This window comes from Phyllobates terribilis, unplaced genomic scaffold (genome assembly GCF_046119375.1).
Source record: "Phyllobates terribilis strain yellow unplaced genomic scaffold, ASM4611937v1 Scaffold_1__5_contigs__length_1240528914, whole genome shotgun sequence".
Lineage (NCBI taxonomy): Eukaryota > Metazoa > Chordata > Amphibia > Anura > Dendrobatidae > Phyllobates > Phyllobates terribilis.
The window spans coordinates 575,231,995-575,259,627 of record NW_027362761.1 but is presented as its reverse complement, the minus strand read 5'-3'; the positions used below and the strand labels follow the sequence as shown (position 1 = coordinate 575,259,627).

At 40.3% G+C, this 27,633-nt stretch overlaps 1 protein-coding gene across 3 annotated transcripts in view; it reads left to right on the top strand.

Annotated features, from left to right (window-relative positions):
- The window catches only part of DCC (DCC netrin 1 receptor), a 1,219,041-nt gene that overhangs the window by 928,082 nt on the left and 263,326 nt on the right, over positions 1-27,633 (top strand). For all 3 annotated transcript variants that reach the window (XM_073681315.1, XM_073681325.1, XM_073681306.1), the window contains exons 10-12: positions 3,936-4,084; positions 13,090-13,228; positions 20,098-20,147. In XM_073681315.1, the coding sequence (XP_073537416.1) occupies positions 3,936-4,084; positions 13,090-13,228; positions 20,098-20,147 (338 nt within the window). The remainder of the gene's footprint in view (positions 1-3,935; positions 4,085-13,089; positions 13,229-20,097; positions 20,148-27,633) is intronic.

Sequence of the window (27,633 nt, the reverse complement as noted above, 5' to 3'; positions counted from 1 at the left end):
TATATTCTGTCAGATATAGATAAAGATAATAGATAGATGATAGATAGATAATAGATAGATATATGACAGATAGATGATAGATAATATATAGATAGATAATAGATAGATGATAGATAATATATAGATAGATAGATGATAGATAATAGATAGATAATAGATAGATGATAGATAATAGATAGATAATAGATAGATAGATAGATAATAGATAGATGATAGATAGATGATAGATAGATAATAGATAGATAGATAGATAGAGGAATAGATAGATGATAGATAATAGATAGATAGATCGATAGATAGATAGATAGATAGATAATAGATAGATAAATAATAGATGGATACATGATAGATAATAGATATAGATAATAGATAGATGATAGATAGATAATAGATAATAGATAGATAGATAATAGATAGAGACATAGATAGATGATAGATGATAGATAATAGATAGATGATAGATAATAGATAGATAATAGATAGATATATAGATAATAGATAGATAATAGATAGATGATAGATAGATAACAGATAGATAGATAATAGATAGATAGATAATAGATAGATGATAGATAGATAACAGATAGATAGATAATAGATAGATAACAGATAGATAGATAGATAATAGATAGATAGATAGATGATAGATAGATAATAGATAGATAGATGATAGATAGATAATAGATATATAGATAATAGATAATAGAGAGATAGATAATAGATACAGTACAGACCAAAAGTTTGGACACACCTTCTCATTTAAAGATTTTTCTGTATTTTCATGACTTTGAAAATTGTACATTCACACTGAAGGCATCAAAACTATGAATTAACACATGTGGAATTATATACTTAACAAAAAAGTGTAAAACAACTGAAAATATGTCTTATATTCTAGGTTCTTCAAAGTAGCCACCTTTTGCTTTGATGACTGCTTTGCACACTCTTGGCATTCTCTTGATGAGCTTCAAGAGGTAGTAACCAGAAATGGTTTTCACTTCACAGGTGTGCCCTGTCAGGTTTAATAAGTGGGATTTCTTGCCTTATAAATGGGGTTGGGACCATCAGTTGTGTTGTGCAGAAGTCAGGTGGATACACATTATGGCAAGAAAAAGCAGCTAAGTAAAGAAAAATGAGTGGCTATCATTACTTTAAGAAATGAAGGTCAGTCAGTCCGAAAAATTGGGAAAACTTTGAAAGTGTCCCCAAGTGCAGTTGCAAAAACCATCAAGCGCTACAAAGACACTAGATCACAAGAGGACCGCACCAGGAAAGGAAGACCAAGAGTCCCCTCTGCTTCTGAGGATAAGTTTATCCGAGTCTCCAGCCTCAGAAATCGCAGGTTAACAGCAGCTCAGATTAGAGACCAGGTCAATGCCGCACAGAGTTCTAGCAGCAGACACATCTCTTCAACAACTGTTAAGAGGAGACTTTGTGCAACAGGCCTTCATGGTAAAATAGCAGCTAGGAAACCACGGCTAAGGACAGGCAACAAGCAGAAGAGACTTGTTTGGGCTAAAGAACACAAGGAATGGACATTAGACCAGTGGAAATATGTGCTTTGGTCTGATGAGTCCAAATTTGAGATCTTTGGTTCCAACCACCGTGTCTTTGTGCGATGCAGAAAAGGTGAACGGATGGACTCTATATGCCTGGTTCCCACCGTGAAGCATGGAGGAGGAGGTGTGATGGTGTGGGGGGTGCTTTGCTGGTGACACTGTTGGGGATTTATTCAAAATTGAAGGCATACTGAACCAGCATGGTTACCACAGCATCTTGCAGCGGCATGCTATTCCATCCAGTTTGCGTTTAGTTGGACCATCATTTATTTATCAACAGGACAATGACCCCAAACACACCTCCAGGCTATGTAAGGGCTATTTGACCAAGAAGGAGAGTGATGGGGTGCTACGCCAGATGACCTGGCCTCCACAGTCACCAGACCTAAACCCAATCAAGATGGTTTGGGTTGAGCTGGACCGCAGAGTGAAGGCAAAAGGGCCAACAAGTGCTAAGCATCCCTGGGAACTCCTTCAAGATTGTTGGAAGACCATTTCCGGTGACTACCTCTTGAAGCTCCTCAAGAGAATGCCAAGAGTGTGCAAAGCAGTCATCAAAGCAAAAGGTGGCTACTTTGAAGAACCTAGAATATAAGACATATTTTCAGTTGTTTTACACTTTTTTGTTAAGTATATAATTCCACATGTGTTAATTCATAGTTTTGATGCCTTCAGAGTGAATGTACAATTTTCAAAGTCATGAAAATACAGAAAAATCTTTAAATGAGAAGGTGTCTCCAAACTTTTGGTCTGTACTGTAGATAATAGATAGAAAATAGATAGATGATAGATAGATAATAGATAATAGATCTATAGATAATAGATAATAGAGAGATAGATAATAGATAGATGATAGATAATAGATGATAGATAGATAATAGATAGATAATAGATAGATAGATAGATAGATAATAGATAATAGATCTATAGATAATAGATAATAGATAGATAATAGATAATAGATAGATGATAGATAATAGATAGATAATAGATGATAGATAGATAATAGATGATACTGTATATAATAGATAGATGATAGATAGATGATAGATAGATAATAGATAGATAGATAATAGATAGATGATAGATAATAGATAGATAGATAATAGATAGATAATAGATAGAATTTATTATATAGATGTCCATTCATCTGAAGTATTATTGTATAATACTGCATTTCCCCTGTAGAGGCCGTTGCAGGGATAATGAGCAGCTGACTGCATTTTGGGGCTTGGACTCACCGCAATTAGCTGATTGCTTTGTTGGCTTTCAGTGTAAAGGAATTGTCTATGATGACAATTTAAAAATTACATAATATATAGATGTATATTGTCAAATAATAATAATAATTTGAATGTATAATATACCGGTATGTATTTTCCAACATTTCATTCTTTTCTGCATTGTTCCACTAGAATATATTAAAATTGTAAGTAATGTAAAATCCAATACTTGCTGATATAAAGCCGCACAACTGCTAGAATAAAACCAATTTAACCATTTGCAAGGATTCGACCCTACGGTAAATCTCTGCCTTTCCATCTATAAACCACGAGGCCTGTAAGGTGGCGGTTGTTATATCAGGGTATAATTTACTGCTCATCTCACTCTCTACATCGCAGGTGCAATGACTATAATTCTATTCCCAGCCGCATGTAGACTCAGATATGGGGAAGAACAGGAAGATAAAACAATTATCTACAGCTCTGTAGCCTGGAGGAAATAAAAATCTTCATTATCTATTAACCCCTATATAATGCGGGGCGGTATATAGGGCTCTTCTGCCATACAGTGGTGATACGCCAGGCCCATACGTGTAACTACAGTAATTACATGAGGATGATTAATTCTTCTTTACTCCCGCTTCTGGCCTCACCATTGTTATGCAGTTTTCCTTTAGGCGTCAAAAATCCAATTAACCGGAAATAAAATGTTCCTAATGCGTTATCTTAGAGGTTGTTCATCACAAGGAAAAAAAAAAATATCTAAAAATCAACTTGTTTTCTTTGTATTCTATAATGGAGAAAGATAATCTGGTAACAGATTCCCAAAGGATCTAACCTGTAGAGAAATGTGTATGAAAGTATTTCATTTCCCTGCACTGCCCCCAAAGGCCACATTAAGTATTACAAGTTCTTATTGAAATCAATAGTTCATGTGTATGTATTGGGTCCTCCACAACCAGAGTTTGCTTTTTGTAGTGGTTCTTCACTGTCCATGAAAGATGAGGGATCAGGAGCCCTAAAAAGTAATAATATGTTTTTTTATTTATATTATTTTATCTCCTGCTTCACGGTAGTAATTCGTTGCAGTAATGCTGACATTTTTCCATAGTTTCTAGGAAGTTAATTGTTTTTTTTATGTCTCCTTTTACAGTGCAAGTTCCGGGACCGGTTGAAAATCTTCAAGTCATCTCAACTTCACCTACCTCGATTTTCATGTCGTGGGAACCTCCTGCCTATGCAAATGGTCCTGTTCAAGGTTACAGAGTACTATGCACAGAGACTATTTCAGGGAGAGAACAGGTGAGTGACCAGGAACTATCTAGAGATCCAATTCAACTAACACCACACAAAGGATCCAAAGAGGTCCTATCATCAGGCCAAACATGGTCACTTTATTCCTCTTATTTTATTCCTACTGCTCCCCTGAGTATTCCCTTATTTGTATTTGTAAAGTCCGACATACGGTTCCAGAGATATGAGCCTTTTCAGTTACAGCTCATTTTTATGGTCCTTAGGGGGCGTGACTCACAGGATCCTCTGGGGCGGGTCTCTAGGTTGCAGTACATTAATACCTAGTGATCCACACACCCTCTATAAGGAGCATAAAAAATTGCAGAAAATGAAAAGGCTTCTATTTTTTGAACCGTAAGGCAGATTAAAAAAAAATATATATATATATATATATATATATATATATATATATATATATATACCCAAGGATATAAATAAGAGCAAAAACTGACCACTCTTGACCTTAGTGACAGGTCTTGTTTAAAACTTTTTGAAACTTTTTTACAACATTTGGTTTTCTCTATAAAAGTTTGGAAAGTACTAGAAAAAGGGAGAAAACATTTTTTCCCCCTTTTTCTAGTTGTCTTCTTAGAGATATCCCACATTTTGTATATTATTTTGGGGGGAATTTAAAAAAAAAATGTATTTTTTTTGTACATTAATTTTCAAATACATAAAATTTAAATATATCAACACTCGTCATGTATCGCAATAGGTTTCACAATACAAACTACATACAATTTTAAATAGACTTAATGAAGCTGGTGAACTTACTATGAAAATCCATCTGAGAATGGAGTGTAATCTTTTTCAAAAATTTCTCCAGCTCTAAACGGGACTCATAAAATACTCGATTTAGTTCGAGAATTATATGTAATTATTCTGACCTGGACTTTCACAGTAAGTTCACCAATGGATTTCACAATACAAACTACATACAATTTTAAATAGACTCAATGAAGCCGGTGAACTTACTATGAAAATCCATCTGAGAATGGAGTGTAATCATTTTTAAAAATTTCTCCTGCTCTAAATGGGACTCAATTTAGTTTGAGGATTATATGCAATCATTCTGACCTGGATTTTACAGTAAGTTCACCAGCCTCTTCAGCTCTTAGAGATCTTTTTAATTATGTATGCAGTTCGTATTGTGAAATCTGGAGAGTGAATTAAAGGGGTTTTCTCATTTTGGAAAGTGAAGGGTCATATTGCTAGGATAGAGAATAGATACCCACCCATCCTGAAAATAATGAGTTACTGCCCCATTGACTTGCATTGGGTCGTGCATAGCCAAGTGGGCAGGGGAAAACAATTAAAGGGACGTGGCACTAAAATGAATCTGTGTCCTATTTATGTTCAGACAGTCCAAAACATGTCACGTCCTGGCAATATGTCTTCACTATATGGGAAAACCCCTTTAATTCAGAGCCGATATCAGACTTAAATCTACATATTCCATCATGTAATACTTTCCCCATTTCTAACATCTTTTTTCCTATTTCATACTTCATTTTTTTTTTCCAAATGTTTATTAGAAGACTGTGACGGTGATGATATAATGATTATCCCATAATACGTCCTGTATGTATAACAAGCCGTTGAGGTAGTACGAGATATTAGACTCCACAACCATCATGCCCAGAGCGATTACTGCCGGATTGTAGCTTCTTAGATCATTAGTCGGACTGAATCTAAAGTAAATTAAGTGCAGATCTGGAGGTCACTTCTCGAGAAGGACATAAAAAAAGTAATCAGAGGGAAATGATCTTACACGATGTTCCGTTTGCTTATAAAACACGTGTGAACATTACCGATGAAATGAGGTAGAACAGGAGATAATGTTCACGTGTTGTCCCGATGGATCCGAAGTATCTCGAGATTATTAAAAATTGTCCACTTGAGAATTTGCTGCATTCTTGAATCATAGTTACAAAGTTATAAATATATAATCCCGGGGGGTCCGTCTAATGGGACAACCATTTATCACGACAATGTGTAAATAGAGCCGTATTGATCCATACAAGTAAATGAAGTTTTAGTCATGCATGCACTCTACCACTCCATTCACACTGGGGATCCCACCCATTTTTTCCCAGCTGTCGGACCCCCAACGATTAATTCATTTATCACCTATCCTGTTTTTAAGTCAAGAAAAATCTCCACTTAAAATTAAATTTAAGAAGCAACAAATAATAAAATGATGTATATCCCTCACTCGCTGTAACCCTGATGGCTCCAACATAGACTTCTCTGGTGGTCTCCAGCCGGTCAGGAAGCAATGATGACCACCTATTCTATAGTTACTTGATAGCTGAGGACCGAGGTTAACTGGTTGATCAGGTGGCTGGGATGTAGCGGTGTACCTCTGTTGACACAAAAAGACCGAAAAACTGGAGCAAGTTCAGAGAAGAACTACCAGGATGGTGAGCAGACTGCAAACTATGTCCTACAAGGAACAGTTAAAGGATCTAGGAATGTTTAGCTGCAAAAGAGAAGGTTATGAGGAGACTTAATAGCTGTCTACAAATATCTGAAGGGCTGTCACACTGTAGAGGGATCATCCTTATTCTCATTTGTACATGGAAACATGAGAAGCAATGGGATGAAACTGAAAGGGAGAAGATACAGATTAGATATTAGAAAAAACTTTTTGACAGTGAGGGTGATCAATGAGTGGAACAGGCGGCCACGAGAGGTGGTGAGTTCTCCTTCAATGGAAGTCTTCAGAGGCTGGACAGACATCTGTCTGAGAGGGTTTAGTGAATCCTGCATTGAGCAGGGGTTTGGACACGATGACCCTGGAGGTCCCCTCCAACTCTAGGATTCTATGAAGTGCTGATCATGCATGCACTTAACCACTCCATTCCCATCTGGGATCCCACCCATTTTTCCCAGCTGTCGGACCCCCAACGATTATTCATTTATCACCTATCCTGTTTTAAATTAAGAACCTCTCCGCTTAAAATAAAATTTCAGAAGCAACAAATAATAAAATGATGTATAATCCTCACCGTTTCTAACCCTGATGGCTCCAACAAAGACTGCTCTTGTGGTCTCCAGCTGTACCGGAAACAATGATATCCCATTCTTTGGTTACTTGACTGCCGAGGACCAAGGTTAACTGATTGATCGGGTGCTTGTGAAGCAGTGGCTCTGTTGATGCCCTATTCCAGTGAGTTTACTTCTGTAGCTAGACATGGGTTTCAGCAGTCAGGTCTAAAGAATAGGATGTCATTGCTTCTCGGCCTACTGAAGACCACTGGAGCACTGCTCTGGAATCGTACGGTTAGACCGGGTGAGAATTTACATAATTTTTTACTCATCTCTTGCTTCATACTTCCCTTTACCCACCCAAGGACCCCTCAGAGCATTGGAAGCTAATGGTATTTTATTATGGTAAAAATAATCCTGACCCCATATTGCGGTACGATAATTTCCCTGTATAACTTAACCATCATTCTTCCACCCTATTTTAATTGCAGTTCTTAATTAGATACATTTTGTTATTACATTAGCCATAGCTACCTCTTATGCCAAGGAAATTTATTTCTATTAAATGTTATCCAAGATCGCTATTGTGGCCATACAATCCTATAATGAGGAGATTTATTGCATGCCACAGAAGTGTCAGCAGTAAAGACTGACACCCCACGATTGAGTGAATAAGCCACCAGCGCTTATATAGATACCTCGCCGATACATGCGAGATAGCAGCGCATGAGTCAGAGTGGTCTCCCACGCTAGACTTCCAGACTGATCGCGTGCAGGTGGTGCGCACGCGATCAGGGCCGTTGAATGGACTCAGACAACAAGAGCACCGCAGCAAGCTGTCTGCTGCATATTGCTCATTATATCATGAGGCACTTGAAAGACAAACCGACACAAGGATCGGGGATTGGCATTAGGGTTCCTGGTGTGCTGTTACATAAAACATTAGCTGGACATCGTCCCTGACGCGCGTTTCACAATAGCTATCTTGGATAACGATATATCTATTACCTACCATAGATACGAGTATATCAGTCCTACAGAACTGACATACAATATAATATGAGGTCAATGGATGGTGGGCTTTATATCAGCTACCATTTATATTGAGGATGATTTCCATCATACGGCACATTTAATAGAAATAAATTTTGATTGTCAAAGACAGGGATGGATGGGATTCCTAGATAGGAGATTTGATAATACCCAACCATTTAATTGTAGGGACATTGGTTGTGGAATACTCTATATTGGTGCTGATACATTGAAACCAGGATCTTGTGGGTCATAGCTGTCCACAATCTATTACAGCAGTGGCCCAATATACATCCCCTTTGGATGTATGATAATCTATTTTATTAATATTTTTAGTCTTAACATTAAAAGTTACATTTTATTCACATTCTTTTTCTCCTTTGTACCCTTCCTATTTTCTTATAACTGTAAAGAATCCTTTCCTATATAGATGATAAAGCTACATTTGAGCCCTGGTCCTTAGAATAAAAATTAACCAAATTTCCTTGTACAACTTAAACATCATTCTGCCACCTTAATTATATCTTAATGAGAAAAATGTTGTGAGTACATTTGCCACAGCCTATTCTTGTGGTAAGCCATTACACAGATTGAATGTTCTAAGAAGCCTTTCCTATATAGCTGATAGAGCTACTTTTGACACCCGGTTTTCGGAATATAACTTAACCTTACTTCCCTCTACTATTTAAACATCATTCTCCCACCAGTATCTTAATTAAATACATTTTGGCAGTATATTTGCCACGGCTCCCTCTGGTGGTAAGCCATTCCAGAGGTTGAATACTCTAATTGTAAAGAACCCTTTCCTATATTTATGATGGAGCAATCTTCTCTCCATATTAAGGGTGACTTCTGGTCCTCAAAATAAACATTAGCCTAGATTTTAGTAATTTTTTACAATTTGTTGCGCTGGTCTTTTTGGGGTCACAGATGGGTAGATAATGTGTTTGCTAGGCTCACCTTGTGATGTGGATCCAGTAAGGTTTGCGTGGGTACACGGACTCCAGGCATTAGTGCAGCTGGCAGGATGGCACGTGGGAAGCAAGGATGTGGCACACTCAGGGATCTTAGGAGCAGCTGGACGGATTAAATGGAAGTCAGCAGGGATAGAAGCAGGTTAAGCACGGTGTGTACAGAAGGTGGAGAACACCAAAATGGAGTCTTGAAACACAATCCTAACACACACGCCTTAAAAGGCTTAGGGAGATGATGTCACTGAGCCGGTAAACCTGCAAAACTCGACGTGGAGCACAACAGAGGGCAGCAGACCAAGGAGAAGGGAACAGAGCCTGGATTAGATATGTAAAAGTCTTGTATCAGAACAGAAATGTCTGGGAATAAATAAATAATGGCTGCTATCTTGGGGTTGACAAATCAAAAAAGAGTCTAAATCGGTCCAAAAGGGAATGGTCCAATAAATTCCACAAGCAGAGCTTTCAGGAAGGTTTATTAAGAAATATTTCTACAGAATTTACGTTTTTACTATGTAATAATTCCTGCAACGACCCAAACTTAAGACCTACCTCACGTATTCCTTTAAGTCTGAAATGTTCCATTTCTCTGATAAAAAAAAAAGGACATTAAGTGAAATCATTTTAATTAAACCAAAAGACAGAGGCTATTAAATTAGAACCGACTCACTAAAAACACAGCCTTCATTTATGGCTGCATCCATTTTCACTCCTCTGTAAGGTCAGAGACCCGATCTTTCTGTGCAATTTCAAGTTTTATTGGCCGCATTAAAGGTACGGGGGGACAAAGGCTCCGGGTCTGTTAAGAAAATCATGGACAGAAGTGATTTCCACATTTTTTTTAAAAAAAATAGATTTTTTTTTTTTTTACTCCGGTCGACACTATCCCTTTGATATTCTGCCGAGACGTCTCGACTATCTTAACTTTCATCTGCAGAGTCATAAATCAAAGTCGTTTAATATCAAATCAGGAGCCAGGAGAGCGATGAATATAGATGCCTCTAAAATATTGGGTTCTGTTTTCGATGGAGATTTCACCAGTGGAAAAAAAAAAGAAAAAGATAATTACTGTGTGGTGTAACAGAATTTAATAAAGCCAACGGCACAAATGACCCGTTCTATAATTAAATACTGAGTCGAGCTATGGAGCGATCACTCAAGAGAGAGCTCAGCCTTTCCCAGGAACTCCCCAAATCATTCCCGCTATTAAGTTTGACAGGCTAAACCTCCAAGTGTCTATTTGTCATCCATCCATCACTGTATCAAGACCCATGTAAAACATTAACGGTTACAATGTTGCCAAAGAAAGGCGAAGATTGCTTCGAGTGAATTAAATTGTTTAACCTTCCTTTACGGGGTCCGGGTCCATTAAAGGTTTAAATGTTTGGGGAATATGAAATATATGCATCAAACTGTCATTAACGCGTCGGAATAATGCCACATTATTTAGGGTCGATCATGCACAATGATGCACTGTTAAATAATAAAGTTTTTCACAAGCTGCAGTACCATGCTGGACCATCTGGTGTGCTGTTTAGTGAAAGAATGACTGAAAAAGCTTGAAAATGCTTTCCTTCTTCTGTGCTCCATGATACTTTAAAGTAACAATTAGCAAGTCAAATATTTAGTGCAACTTCATGAGGCATTTAAAGGTTTTCAAAGATAGCCCATTTTAAAGCTTTATCCCAAATAGATTTTCCTGTAGATATAGGCTTACGTATGCTGTAGAAGCCACCCTACACGAGGTAGATGCTACCATCTATCTCTAACAGCAGCAACTGGAGCTGAGCTCCAATTTGCTGCATTTTAACCATAAGGTGTCACGGGTGTGTCAGGTTTGACAGACAGTCGTTCTGGATCCGGCTGTAGAAGGTCACTGTGCTTGGCCTTTCAGACACCTTCTTGATCCTTTTATCATCATCCCTCCCTCTCTAGGACCTCCTAGATCTCCACCTCCTGCTGCTAATTAACACACCCTTGCTCGATCTTTAAATATACTCAGTTTTTCCAGAGAGTTGCTGGTGATAGAGTAAAATCCTCTGTTCAGGTCTGGAGTTCTGGTGGTCGGCAGGATTCTCCTTGGAGTTCCTTTATGGATTGTAGTCGTGATCTCTCTGGTGTCTTCTAAAAGCTAAGTGTATCCCCTTGTCGGTTTCTCTGGTTTGTCTTTAGTTGCAGTGGGGCTGACTAGTGCTCACCCCTCCCCTCCCTACCTAGGGCCTAGCTCTAGGGACAGCCAGGGCTAAGGTATCCTGCTCAGTGATAGGTGCAGAACCTATTTAGGGACGATAGGGGAGTCAGGGTGTTGTTAGATCTGCTTAGGGGTCTCCACTCCCCCTTTACCCATCGTCATAAACTGGGTTCTTCCCATACCTAGCATGACATAAGGATATCGCTGTCAATCGTCACTGGTGCGCATGTCTATGAGATCCTATCACCCCCTTCCTCCGTAAGGCAAATGTGGGGTGCTGATGGGATACCAAGCCAGCTGAAAGCCTAGTGAAGACCCCATTGGCTGCCATCTTTGCACTTCTGTGCCAGTGGTTGGGCATCAATGTAGTGTATACAACAAGTGATCAAAGAATCACAGGTTCAAGTTCTCGGAGGAAACTGTAAAATATAGAAAACTTTTTAAAAGTCGAAAAAAAAAATAGAAAAATCTAAAAATTGGAATCGCCCTACTTTTCCCCGCTAAACAAAAAATAAATGTATTTGGCATTGCCGCGTCTGTAAAAGTCTGATCTAAAATTAACTAACTCGTATGTATGATCAGCGACACAAAAAAATCGAACCACCAGAAATGAGGTCTTTCGCTATATGATAAAATTAATGGTGTCTTTCAAAACTACAACTCCTCCAGCAAAAACAAGCCGTCGTATGGCTATATCGACGGAGAAATAAAGAAATGGACACGTGGGAAAAAGGGGAAGAAAAAAAAAGATCGCAAAAAAAATGTAGAAATTGATTGGTCCTTCATGTAATTAGGTCTAGAAATCGTTTTTTTATTGGATTTCATTAAAAATGTTGCCCCATTTGCCTACTATAGCCCACTGTGTTACACCATCTATTGCTGTGTGCAGAATGAGTTAACTGAGAATCAGTCAGTAAGCTCATTCTGTCTCTTAGCTGTCTTTTTCTGAGATCCTCTCAACTGATTTATGGTTACAGATCACATCAAAGTTGATTATGCAAGGAAACAAAGATCCATTAAGAGTCAAAAGGTGTGACATTTTAAAAAAAATTCCAATGATTTTTAGTCCCAAGTACATGTGTGTAAGTAAAAAAAAATGTCCGTAAAGATGGACAGCCCCTTTAAATGGTGTTTAGAAGGGTAAAACCTAACTATTGATCAAGAATTCTCAACTTCTCTTGATTAACTGTTGTTGATCGTAGACGCTAAAGATTTTTAATGCATGGGCACAACGCTTGCAAAGCACTGTCCATTCTTGCCCATAAAAGTAGATCTTGAGTGAGGGGAGCTCAACCTGTATGATCCCTTTAAAAGTTTTTGTTATCATACAGACTTGTTCTGCCTTACATTTCACTAGATCCAAAAAATCCCCAGATGAATAGTGTAAGATTACCAGCTTTTTAAGAAAATCTTGATTTTCTGACATTCTGCTGGGAGATGTTTATGCTATATGTCTATATGTGGCCACCTAGTGGTTGTTAGCTGGATTGCAATCTGTCAAGTTGCAATATTGTATTGATATTTTTTTTTTAGTATGATATTGGAGTTCTTTACCAAATTCTAGAAAAAGCTGATGGTGGACACATCTGTGTCAATTGGGGGATGACCTTCATATACTTAAATCCCAGCACCTAAAGAGTGACTATATTTGCCATGGACCTGCCCTTTTTGGGGTCATCCCTCCTTTTCAGTGAAGAAAATCATGACGCCTATTTTAGATGACAAATTGATGCAATCCTCAATAATTGGCAAAAATTGGGAAGAAATCGAAAGTTTACATTTTATAGAATGGACTTGGGTGACATCAACTTTCTCTCTTTATTTTATAGAACATTGAAGTTGATGGGCTGTTGTACAGACTGGAGGGTCTCCGGAAGTTTACAGAATACAGCATAAGAGTCTTGGCATACAATCGCTACGGACCAGGAGTCTCTACTGAAGAACACACAGTCATAACTCTGTCTGATGGTAAGACATATGTTGTAGTTCACGATTGAAACTTGGACTTCTCTCCTGACTTCTCCATGTATGACTGACCAGAGCTGAATGACGTGGGCTATCATAATCATCGGATGGTGACGCAAAGTTTCAGAATTTTTCAGTTTTCTATAAGAACGAATAGCTTTGAGGCAAATCAAGGTTACTTGACGTTCTACAAAATATTTGTGTTCACTAGAATCTGAATTATTTGCTAATCAAGTCTACGAAATCCAGTAAAATCTCAATTTTTCTGGATTTAAACAAAAAAATTATATTCACCCAGCCCTCATGTGTCTCACTGTGTAGCCACACTCTTGTTTGGTTGTCTTCTTCAGTTCGGTTACTGGTGTGGTCTTCACTGGCCACCTTTGACTCCTCCAAGGACCCAGCAACTTCAGCATCTCCTGCATTGACTAAGCCATGACGTCATGACATTTTGCGGTGCGCGGCTTAGTCAGTAGAGGAACCGATGAAGATACTGGTTGCTGTCGAAGATGCCTGTAGATGAAAGACATCAAAGATAGCTTTGTGAAGACTACACCGCTGACCAGACTGAAGATGACCAGAGAGGTGCTGCTTGGTGGGACAGGTGAGGACTTTACGGGTATAATTTTTTTTTAGTTGCTATTTTTTTCCAGTTTTTATTATGCTCTGAGTTCCAGAGAGACCTCAGAGTATAATAATGTAGACTTGATGCAGATCAAATAAACTTGATGGAAATCAGATTTCTTGGCCAAATTTGAGCAACCGGCTGAACTTGATTTTCTTATCTCTATGTTTTGCTTTTTATTCTGCAACTCTAGAGGAGTCGTGAAAAGAAACTTCTAAGGGAGTTATGGAAACAATCAAACATTGTTATGGAAATAGGCAAAGGTACCAAAGGTAGAAGCCATGTTTATCAGATATTTATGGCGTAGAGATGAGTGAATCTTTTGAAATTCGGATTTACCAAATTTTTCCCAAAATTCAATTTGCGACGAATGTACACTGCTCAAAAAAATAAAGGGAACACTCAAATAACACATCCTAGATCTGAATGAACGAAATCTTCTCATTGAATACTTTGTTCTGTACAAAGTTGAAAGTGCTGACAACAAAATCACACAAAAATCATCAATGGAAATCAAATTTATTAACCAATGGAGGCCTGGATTTGGAGTCACCCCCGAAATTAAAGAGGAACAACACACTACAGGCTGATCCAACTTTGATGTAATGTCCTTAAAACAAGTCAAAATGAGGCTCAGTATTGTGTGTGAGCTCCACGTGCCTGTATGACCTCCCTACAACGCCTGGGCATGCTCCTGATGAGGTTGTGGATGGTCTCCTGTGTGATCTCCTCCCAGACCTGGACTAAAGCATCCGCCAACTCCTGGACAGTCTGTGGTGCAACGTGACGTTGATGGATGGAGCGAGACATGATGTCCCAGATGTGCTCAATCGGATTCAGGTCTGGGGAACGGGCGGGCCAGTCCACAGCTTCAATGCCTTCATCTTACAGGAACTGCTGACACACTCCAGCCACATGAGGTCTGGCATTGTCCTGCATTAGGAGGAACCCAGGGCCAGCAGCACCAGCCTATGGTCTCACAAGGGGTCTGAGGATCTCATCTCGGTACCTAATGGCAGTCAGGCTACCTCTGCCGAGCACGTGGAGGGCTGTGCGGCCCTCCAAAGAAATGCCACCCCACACCATTACTGACCCACTGCCAAACCGTCATGCTGAAGGATGTTGCAGGCAGCAGATTGCTCTCCACAGCGTCTCCAGACTCTGTCACATCTGTCACATGTGCTCAGTGTGAACCTGCTTTCATCTGTGAAGAGCACAGGGCGCCAGTGGCGACTTTGCCAATCCTGGAGTTCTGTGGCAAATGCCAAGCATGCTGCACGGTGTTGGGCTGTGAGCACAACCCCCATCTGTGGACGTTGGGCCCTCATACCACCCTCATGGAGTCGGTTTCTAACCATTTGTGCCGACACATTCACATTTGTGGCCTGCTGGAGGTAATTTTGCAGGGCTCTGGCAGTGCTCCTGCTGTTCCGCCTTGCTCAAAGGCGGAGGTAGTGGTCCTGCTGCTGCGTTGTTGCCCTCCTATGGCCCTCTTCACGTCTCCTGGTGTACTGACCTGTCTCCTGGTAGCGCCTCCAGCCTCTGGACACTACACTGACATACACAGCAAACCTTCTTGCCACAGCTCGCATTGATGTGCCATCCTGGATGAGCTGCACTACCTGAGCAACTTCTGTGGGTTGTAGAGTCCGTCTCATGCTACCACGAGTGTGAAAGCACAACCAACATTCAAAAGTGACCAAAACATCAGCCAGAAAGCATTGATACTGAGATGTGGTCTGTGGTCCCCACCTGCAGAACCACTCCTTTATTGAGTGTCTTTTGATAATTGCCAATAATTTCCATCTATTGTCTATTCCATTTGCACAACAGCATGTGAAATTGATCGTCAATCAGTGTTGCTTCCTAAGTGGATAGTTTGATTTCACAGAAGTTTGATTTACTTGGAGTTATATTCTGTTGTTTAAGTGTTCCCTTTATTTTTTGGAGCAGTGTATTTGACGCAAATTTAAATTACTGCAAAACCTCCAATTTCACTGAAAGACATGTGACACTAATTTCTTTTCCTAACAAAATGATCTTCACTTATTTGCTGACACACACTATTTGCACAGTTTCTTCAGTGATTTATGGCTTTCTCTCCCTATCCTCCCTATTTTTATGGCTAAACTGTGAGCGGTGACGTCTTCTCACTATCCAGATTCACCATCAAATATCTGCTGCATTTCCTGCTTCTGCTTTTATACAGGCTATGATAGTCCATCCTGTTTGGCTTTGCTATAGCACGTAATGGCATAGCTGCACGGCATTATGGGGAAGCTCGTCCAAGGTCATGTGATCCTTCTCGGGATGATGCAATCTTCTGCAATGTATAAAATGGCTGTCGACAACTTAGGAAATTGGTGCGAAGCAAATCACAAATTGTTCAGCTTCATCAGGTTCAACGAAATCTTAAAAATTTGACCGTAATTCAGTTTGCATGAAATTGATTTGCTCATCTCTATCCTGTAGATACGCCTTAAATGTGAAAGGTGGAAGTACCCCTTTTTGTAAGCGTTGACTCCACATAATAAGTCTATCATATGTTGTCCCCTGCTGGGATCCTGACGATCAGCTGTAATGTGTAGAGAAGCTTAACTCCTTAACAATTCTTTAATGAGTTAACCCTGCTGTTCTGTTCCCATGTACTATACACTTGTATTGCTCCTGGGTCACTATGACCCGGTTTATTAATACAAAAATGGCTTTTCTAAACCAGACGGAGAGCAGATCATATCATGTGGTATTTAGATTCTTGAATTGGAAAATGTTAGAATGACATTCATATAATGTGTATTTTTGGAAAACTTTTCATTTGCACATGGCATGGAAGGTATGAAATCTGAGGTTGTCACAGTGCGGTGGTTTTTCTCAGCTGTCAGGCAGGTGTCAGTCATCGCAGCGGGTTCAGTACATATCAGCTGTCACATCCGCCTCATAAACAGGAAGATTATGTATTTACTCAGTGCAGCTCCATGACATGCTAAACACTGCTTGGTGATCTGATGTGCTCCAGGTATATGATACCTCTCAAGGACAGGGCGGCCATGGGAATAGACACAGATCAAAAGACCCCATAGCAAATCTTATCCATCCAAAATTAAGACCTCCGAGCAATTTTCCACCTTTATCTCAAGGGAACCTGTAAGCCTTGACATGCTTCTAGAATAACAGGCAGCGAGAAATCCGGATACGCTCATTTCAGAAAGCTACGTTTTCCACCAAAATGCATTTAAAAGGCAACTAAGCCTGAAAAAGACCGGAACATGTAGAAAAACGTCCACTGAGGTGTTCCATCCTCGGACTCTTACTATCCACCTACATGGAGAGACCTGTCAATCAAGCCAATCTGGGAGGAGAGAAGTTGAAGTGAACTGCCCAGTTGACTCTTCCCCTTGTGTCCGGACTCTTCCCCTGTGCCTGGCACATTTTGTAGGCACTGTGTTAAACTGTAGTAGTGTAAAACGTGATGGGAGTCTGTCTGGATTTTGATGCTACATTGGTTTCTTACCAGGTCCCCATACCAGTCATGGGTTATGCCTTTATCTTACCTTCACCATTGCAGCAGGTGCTGATGTTTCCCTAATTAATAAGTGGGCAAGCATACCTTAACACTATTTCCTTGTAGAGAGTCAGCCCCATATATAAGTCAAACTTGCCAACTCTTGAAGGCAAATAACCAGGAGGAAGATTCATTTCAGGTTTTGGCTGTAGTCATCATCACCCTTTCTTTACCTCTCCACTCCCCATTTCCTCTTCTCCACAATTCCCTGAAAAAAAGAAATCACTCAGAATGATTGATTTACTAGAATTTGTAGCAAACTTCTCTTTATTCCGGGAGATTTGATAAGTACAAGCTCGGTGAGTGAGGTCACCCTTTTTTGCTATGCAGAACAGTGCAAAAAAGGATTAAAGAGTGGAATACCATATATTGAAGGGACACCTCCCCTTGAGAAAACAATATGTGAAACATGCGTCGGGGCAGTGTAGGCGGGCTCAACTAAATCCTCCTTGATTATTGTCTCTTGTCTCATCCTATGTTTATGGCTATCTGGCCCTTTACTACACATGGTACTTAAAAACTGGCTGCATAGATGTAATATATATTATTTATTGCTTGACGTTTAGGGATTTACTTGGTGGCTCTCCAGATCCTATCCTCCTTATCTGCCATATTGTTGTGCTGTATGGTAATTACTTTTAAAATTTAATTTTTCTCATCAACAACTTTTTTAATTGCATTGGTGGTTTATGGTTACTCCAATTTCTCCTGTTTGTTCCTATATCGAGCTTGTAAGGAAAACCGGTTGCTTCTGAGAGCCAAACAATTTCACAAAGCCAACAAGGGACAAGAATCCTGAAACAGCTGTCTATATATGGGCGGCTAAAATCCCTTTTCTTATGAGGCTTTTTAATGAGTCAGATGTTGGCTTGCAAGGTTGCGCTGGAGTGCTAGAAAGGCTTAAAGAGTGGAGTACCATATATCGAGCTTGTAGGGAGAACCGGTCGCTTCTGAGAGCCAAACCATTTCACACAGCCAACGAGGGGCAAGAATCCCAAAACAGCTGCCTATAAATGGGCGGCCAAAATCCCTTTTATTATGAGGCTTTTTAATGAGTCAGATGTTGGCTTACAAGGTTGCGCTGGAGTGCTAGAAAGGCTTAAAGAGTGGAGTACCATATATCGAGCTTGTAGGGAGAACCGGTCGCTTCTGAGAGCCAAACCATTTCACACAGCCAACGAGGGGCAAGAATCCCGAAACAGCTGCCTATAAATGGGCTTCAAAAATACCTTTTATTATGAGGCTTTTTAATGAGTCAGATGTTGGCTTACAAGGTTGCGCTGGAGTGCTAGAAAGGCTTAAAGAGTGGAGTACCATATATCAAGCTTTTAAAGAGAACCGGTCGCTTCTGATAGCCAAACCATTTCACACAGCCAACGAGGGGCAAGAATCCCGAAACAGCTGCCTATAAATGGGCGGCAAAAATCCCTTTTATTATGAGGCTTTTTAATGAGTCAGATGTTGACTTACAAGGTTACGCCGGAGACACAGTTTTCTTCCTTATGGAGGAAAGCTATTTTACATACATTTCCCCAGGTAGCAATGCCTGTATATCCCGTAAAAAGCTAGATCTCCACACAGAGAATCATTACCCCTAGAGATTTGGATTTTCCAGCAGAAGGAATTAGTAATGAGTCTTTTCTTAAGTCTTTTCTTTACAGCTGCGGTGTTATCGCGCAGTGCCGCGTTGTCATTAACAGACATGTGTCACAGCGGAAAGCACACGTTGTGATTGCCTGGCACCTTGTTACAAAAAGGATCACAGCCGAAGTCAGCTTTAATTGCGGGGCTGTCATATTCCGCGTGTTCAGTGCGCGGCTGACTGTGTGACATTATGCTGCTTTTATATGTCGGCACATGAAATGTAGTGACAAAAATAATCAAACAGTTCTTCAAAAATAAGCTGTAAAGTCTCGATGGAACTACAAGCCCCTAATACACAAAAAATGTTTTACATGTTGTGTTTGTACATAAGCTGTTACGGAGTGTGCACAAGAATGATAGGCAAAATGTCCACCGAAATCCCCCAATTGTAGCCCAACTTTCTTTGTACCGTATAAAAAAATCTACTGTTGTTGCCTATAGCCTCCACTAGGTGGAGCTCCCTCTAAGTTTAACACTAGCTGTAAAAAATCTATATGCTTTAGCTCCCTCTAGTGGTGACTGCATGCAGCCAAAATTATTACATATTTTGATAAGTGGGAAAAGCAAAGCTCTTCTTTGCAAATATATTATGGAATAGATCAGAGCAGATGTTTGGACCTAAGAATGGAATTAAAAATCCTGAACAATGTCAAAAATTGGGATCCAGTAGCACAAATATGGGGGAAATAGTACATAAGTTGGTATTACATGACAGTCCCATAGTGGAGGTTGAGCTTGAGCCCCATTCTTGTGGTTCTGAACCCAAATTCTCGGGATCATTCGGAATCCCAGCAGTCGGACCCTCTACGATCAGTAAAGTATCTCTCATCTAGTTGTTGGAGGATAACTTGCAATTTTGGGAAATAATCCTTTAACTATTCATTTTGAGACCCTGCAGTTTTGTCAGAAGTCTATAAAAACGACTTATATGTTTGACTTTGGGGTTTGGTGTTTTTTTTTTTTACTTTCTGTAGATATATATATATATTGTTTTTCTGTATAAATCCGATTCCTTACACATTATTTTGCATTTTTTTCTAGTACCAAGTGCAATGCCCCAAAATGTGTCATTAGAAGTTGTGAACTCAAGGGTAAGTTGCTGTTATTATTACCATTATTACTATTGTTTGCATTATTATAAAGCATACTGTATATAGCTTGCAAAAATCTGTAATCAATCAGTATTCTAGATGGCAGAGACATGGGTTTGTATTGTATTTTAACATCCAGGTTATTTAAGAATTAAAGCCATTTTTTTTAGTTTTGCACTGATTTTTATTTTATATTATCCATACATAAATATGGGAGCGGACATCTGGCCAGAGACGATGGTGACAGTATTTAGAGATGTGCTTTACCGCTGCCATATGGATTTAAGGAACAGTACAGCAGACGACTTCAATGGTGGGCATACGTTGTGACAAGTGCAGAGGTCATTATGAGGGGAGGAGGAGGTGAGCTGTGACATCACTTATTGTGAATGGTTGATCCTGTGTTATCTACTGTATATAGAGGTGTTATCAGTCATTGTACAGGAGGAGGAGGAGGTGAGCTGTGACATCTCTTATTGTGAATGGTGGATCCTGTGTTATCTACTGTATATAGAGGTGTTATCAGTCATTGTACAGGAGGAGGAGGAGGTGAGCTGTGACATCAGCTATTGTGAATTGTGGATCCTGTGTTATCTACTGTATATAGAGGTGTTAATAGTCATTGTAAAGGAGGAGGAGGTGAGCTGTGACATCACCTATTGTGAATGGTGGATCCTGTGTTATCTACTGTATATAGAGGTGTTATCAGTCATTGTACAGGAGGAGGAGGAGGTGAGCTGTGACATCACCTATTGTGAATGGTGGATCCTGTGTTATCTACTGTATATAGAGGTGTTATCAGTCATTGTACAGGCGTAGGAGGAGGTGAGCTGTGATATCACCTATTGTGAATGATCGTTCTTGTGCTATCTACTGTATATAGATGTGTTATCAGTCATTCTACAGGAGGAGGAGGTGAGCTGTGACGTCAACTATTGTGAATGGTGGATCCTGTATTATCTACTATATATAGAGGTGTTATCAGTCATTGTACAGGAGGAGGAGGAGGTGAGCTGTGAGATCACCTATTGTGAATGGTGGCTCCTGTGTTATCTACTGTATATAGAGGTGTTAATATTTATTATAAAGGAGGAGGAGGTGAGCTGTGACATCACCTATTGTGAATGGTGGATCCTGTGTTATCTACTGTATATAGAGGTGTTATCAGTCATTGTACAGGAGGAGAAGGAGGAGGTGAGCTGTGACATCTCTTATTGTGAATGGTGGATCCTGTGTTATCTACTGTATATAGAGGTGTTATCCGTCATTGTACAGGAGGAGGAGGTGAGCTGTGACATCAGCTATTGTGAATTGTGGATCCTGTGTTATCTACTGTATATAGAGGTGTTAATAGTCATTGTAAAGGAGGAGGTGAGCTGTGACATCACCTATTGTGAATGGTGGATCCTGTGTTATCTACTGTATATAGAGGTGTTATCAGTCATTGTACAGGAGTTGGAGGAGGTGAGCTGTGACATCACCTATTGTGAATGATCGTTCTTGTGCTATCTACTGTATATAGAGGTGTTATCAGTCATTGTACAGGAGTAGGAGGTGAGCTGTGACATCAACTATTGTGAATGGTGGATCCTGTATTATCTACTATACATAGAGGTGTTATCAGTCATTGTACAGGAGGAGGAGGAGGTGAGCTGTGACATCACCTATTGTGAATGGTGGATCCTGTGTTATCTACTGTATATAGAGGTGCTAACAGTCATTGTACAGGAGGAGGAGGTGAGCTGTGACATCACCTATTGTGAATGGTTGCTCCTGTGTTATCTACTGTATATAGAGGTGTTATCAGTCATTGTACAGGAGGAGGAGGTGAGCTGTGACATCACCTATTGTGAATGGTGGCTCCTGTGTTATCTACTGTATATAGAGGTGTTATCAGTCATTGTACAGGAGGAGGAGGTGAGCTGTGACATCACCTATTGTGAATGGTGGCTCCTGTGTTATCTACTGTATATAGAGGTGTTATCAGTCATTGTACAGGAGGAGGAGGTGAGCTGTGACAGCACCTATTGTGACACATGGACCAAATATTATCTATATACAGCTGTTACTTATGGTTGTAGTGCTGTCTGTGATGATAATGAAATGGCTGCTATAATAGGTTGACACAGGAAGTGTAAACCTATTATAAGGCTGAGAGCGAAAACTATAAGAATGAAGTATTATTATTATTATTATCTTTTGCTGGCTCGTCTTCCCATTACAGTTGAGGTTCCTCAAGGCTCAGTGCTACGTCCCCTTCTCTTCTCCTTATACACCGCTCCTACTGGACAGTCAGTAGATTCGGTTTTCAGTACCATCTCTATGCTGATGACACCCAATCATACACCTCTACTCCTGACCTCACACCTACATTGATGCAAAATACCAGTGATTGTATTTCCGTCCTCTCTAATATTATTTCCTTCATCTGAAACAAAACCTGTCAAAAACTGAACTCCTTGTGTTTTCTCTCTCCCCTAACCTACCTGTGCCCAATATTGCCATCTCCGTGTGTGTCTCCACCATTACTCCCCAGCAGCACACCCGCTGTCTTGGGGTCATACTTGATTCAGATCTTTCCTTCACTCCCCACATCCAATCACTCACTCAAGTCATCTACACCTCAAAAACATCTCCAGGATCCGACCTTTTCTCACGTTTGAAACTGCAAAAACTCTAATTGTAGCTCTTATTCATTCTCGTCTGGACTACTGCAACTCTCTACTAATCGGTCTCCCTCTTACTAAACTCTCCCCTCTCCAATCCATCCTGAACACAGCAGCCAGGATCATATTCCTCGCCAACCGCTACACTGATGCTTCTTCCCTGTGCCAGTCATTGCACTGGTTACCCATCCGCTACAGAGTCCAATATAAACTTATCACCCTCACCCACAAAGCTCTCCATGCTTCAGCACCGACCTATATCTCCTCCCTTGTCTCTGTCTCCCACCCTACCTGTGCCCTCCGTTCTGCTAATGACCTAAGATTAACATTCTCAATAATCCAGACTTCCCTCTCCCATCTCCAAGACTTCTCACGTGCTGCGCCAATTCTTTGGAATGCACTACCCAGGACACTTTGTTTAATCCCCAATACCAATATATTTATATATATTTTTATTATTATTTTTATACATTACTTTACATTATTATTACATTTTACATTATTTACATAATTTCATATTTTTACATTATTTACATTATTATTATAATATGATACATAGTGAACTGGAAAATTAAAAAAAACACACACAAAAAATGTATAATATAAAAAATGGGTTTACATTATATTAAACATCAGCCTTTTATCTGATGACCCGTTCCCTTTTCCGTGCACATGATGTAATGATTTATTTGGTTGGTTCCTGTGGCTCGTCAGATAATGCACAGCCTTTAATAAGATGCTGAAGGTGAAGGATAAGACACAGGATCGGAAGAACTAATGTGTTTTTGGGGGGTTTCCTTTAAGCAATTTCTGGGATTATTGATGTAAGTTTAGTTAACACCTGAGCTTGGATACAACGAAATGCATTTAACCTTGAAGACTATAAAATAAATCCACCAAAGACGTAGAGAGACTGTGGACCCTAATCACTCAGATAAGTGCGGCCATTACCGCCGGCTCCGCGCTCGGCGAGGTATCTGAATGCTTACAAATATTGATCTGTAATCGCAGGTTTATACTTCTTCACTCGTAGATTGAATATCTTCACACCGCCCGCCGCTGCTGTAATTGTTACTAAAATAAATATTTTGTGGCCTCTCGTTATTTTTACTTTGTCAAACAAATTCTCTGTTATAAAACTTTACAGGTCATTTATCCTCCTAGACGAGTTATCGAAAGAGAGATTTCTATAGATTTTCTAGTGCGAATATTCTATGGAGCAATGAAAGGAAAACGGCTCCGAAAGGAACAAATTACAGGTTACCGAATACATAACATGGGAGGAACATCTGTATCTATTATCTATCTATTATCTATCTATTATCTATCTATCTATCTATCTATCATCTATCTATTGTCTATCTATCTATCTATCATCTATCTATTATCTATCTATTATATATTATATATTATCTATCTATCATCTATGTATCATCTATCTATCTATTATCTATCTATCTATTATCTATCTATCATCTATCTATTATCTATCTATTATCTATATATCTATCATCTATCTATTATCTATCTATTATCTATCATCTATCTATTATCTATCATCTATCTATCATCTATCTATTATCTATCTATTATCTATTATCTATCTATTGTCTACAGCATTATACAACGCTCAAAAAAATAAAGGGAACACTTAAACAACAGAATATAACTCCAAGTAAATCAAACTTCTGTGAAATCAAACTGTCCACTTAGGAAGCAACACTGATTGACAATCAGTTTCACATGCTGTTGTGCAAATGGATTGGACGATAGATGGAAATTATTGGCAATTATCAAGACACCCTCAAAAAAGGAGTGGTTCTGCAGGTGGGGACCACAGACCACATCTCAGTACTAGTGTTGAGTGAGTATGTTCTATTAACCCTTTCGCCGAGTATGATCGGGCCGAGCTCCGAGTATTTACAGCTGCTCGGCAATGGGTCAGTAATGGTGTGCGGTGGCGTTTCTTTGGAGGGCCGCACAGCCCACCATGTGCTCGCCAGAGGTAGCCTGACTGCCATTAGGTACCAAGATGAGATCCTCAGACCCCTTGTGAGACCATATGCTGGTGCGGTTGGCCCTGGGTTCCTCCTAATGCAGGACAATGCCAGACCTCATGTGGCTGGAGTGTGTCAGCAGTTCCTGCAAGATGAAGGCATTGAAGCTGTGGACTGGCCCGCCTGTTCCCCAGACCTGAATCCGATTGAGCACATCTGGGACATCATGTCTCGCTCCGTCCACCAACGTCACGTTGCACCACAGACTGTCCAGGAGTTGGCGGATGCTTTAGTCCAGGTCTGGGAGGAGATCCCACAGGAGACCATCCGCAACCTCATCAGGAGCATGCCCAGGCGTTGTAGGGAGGTCATACAGGCACGTGGAGGCCACACACAATACTGAGACTCATTTTGACTGGTTTTAAGGACATTATGTAAGGTGCCCCAGCGAGGTAGTCGTGGGCGAGCTGTAGCCCCCTCTCGCTATGGCACCCTACAGACAATACGTGTCCTCCCTCTGAAGTGTGGCTGTGTATGTAGTGCTCTTCACTTACTTCAAGCCATCCGATCGCGGCTGTCTCCAGGCAATTTTCTTCTGGGACGAGGGCAGCAATAATTTCAGAGGACACGAGGTTCTTAACCAGAACTTGGACTTTACTTGGGGAAGAGGAATATATACAATATTTACAGTCAGATATAATGGATAAGGCCCGAGAGGCAATCATCTCTCTCACAGGCGCTGTTAACTGCTTCAGCCCTGGTTCCCTCTTTAAGCGGAGCATCTCTGTGGCTATAATCCCTGGCCCAAGAGACTCCTCTGTATTGACAGTGACCTGGATCCGATATCTCTCCCCCACGTCTTAGCCTGGAGTCCTATTTAGCTTCCTCTGCTTCCTGCAGACTAGAAGTGCCCCGTGTCCTCACTACGCTTTGATGAGTTTCTCCGGCGGGCTGACAGGACTCGTTCTCTTGTGTGGGGAGACTTGCACACTGGGATCCCACTGTCTGAGGGTACGGAGCTCCCGTCTACCCTAGCAGCCACTATAATCAGGCTGTCTGAACAACTTGCGGTCTCAATTCGTACTGAAGAATCACTTCCTGATTCTGGAAACTAAACAGAGACTTTCCTAATATGCCCACCCTCAGTGAGCTGTCATCACAGAACTTTAACCCATCACTGTCTATAACTTTGCTGGCAGACTCAACCTGACATCTGCACCCAGAACAGTGGCATCTTGTGGCTGTTTTCAGGTACTACAGCCCAGAAGGAATTATACCAGGAACAAGCTTTATATCTCTCTAGGCTTGATAAGGGCACTAAGTTCCCCCTCTACTCTACTAACTGGACCACTACAGCTAACCCCCTTAGCTGGGTCTACCACAGAGAGGGAGGTCTGACCTCAGGGACACTTCCTTTAACTATCTCAGTACCAAGGGAAGGCTACGCCCTTCCCCACTATTACAATTACATGAAAGTTGGATCAGCCTGTAGTTTGTTTTTCCACTTTAATTTTGGGTGTGACTCAAAATCCAGGCCTCCATTGGTTAATAAATTTGATTTCCATTGATGATTTTTGTGTGATTTTGTTGTCAGCACATTCAACTTCGTACAGAACAAAGTATTCAATGAGAATATTTCATTCATTCAGATCTAGGATGTGTTATTTCAGTGTTCCCTTTATTTTTTTGAGCAGTTTACATTATCTACCTATTATCTATCTATCTATCTATTATCGATCTATCTATCTATCTATCTATCTATCTATCTATCTATCTATCTATTATCTATCTATCTATTATCTATCTATCGATCTATCAATATATCTATTTATCTGTCACATATCTATCTATCCAATATCTATGATCCATCTACATATCCATCCATTATTTTTATATCTATCTACATATCCAAAAAACAAGACATAAAACAGCATCAGTAAAAGGTTAGGTGCAAAGCCCCCCAGGTACATACCAGTCCTTAATATATCCAAAAATATGGAGGCAGCACACAATTAGGCTATGTGCTCACGATGCAGAAATGCTCAGGATTTTTTCCTGAGCGTTTCTGCATCTCCCTGCGGATTGTACATGCGGATTGTACATGCGGATTGTACATGCGGATTGTATATGCGGATTGTACATGCGGATTGTATATGCGGATTGTATGTGCGTTTTCCTGCCATTGACATGCGGAAATGGAGCGGTTACCCACTGACATTTCCGCATGCGGATTGACAAGCGCTTTCCAAGCAATTAGCATCACTTGGAAAGTGCTTGTGACAACTAGGTCACACTATATAAATCCATGCAACCGGCACAGATTTATATAGTGTGACCCGAGAGAGTGGTAAAAATAAAAAAATAAATGTATACTTACCCTCCGATGGCTCCCGGTGTCCTGCTCACTCCGTTCTCCCTTGTCGGCATCGGTGGATTGAAAGACCTGCCGACGTCAGCTTCACCTGACCCGTCACATGACTCTGACATCAGCGCAGGTCCTTCAGTCCACTGCAAAGTGCCGGGAAGCAAGCAGGAGCGCAGCGCGGGCCGCCAGAAGGTAAGTATACATTTATTTTTTATTTTATTCTTTTTTTTACAGATTTTTTAATGGTACCTGGGTGTGGAGGAGAGTCTCCTCTCCTCCACACCCGGGTACCATCCGCACATTAGAACGCTTGGATTACGCATCTACATATACAGTGATGCGTAATCCATGTGGTCTAATGCAAGTCAATGGCGGCGAAGACGCCGCGCTTCCGCAAAAGAATTGGTAGTGCTGCGTTTTTTTCCGCAATGATAATCCGCAGCGGAAATTTCCGCAGC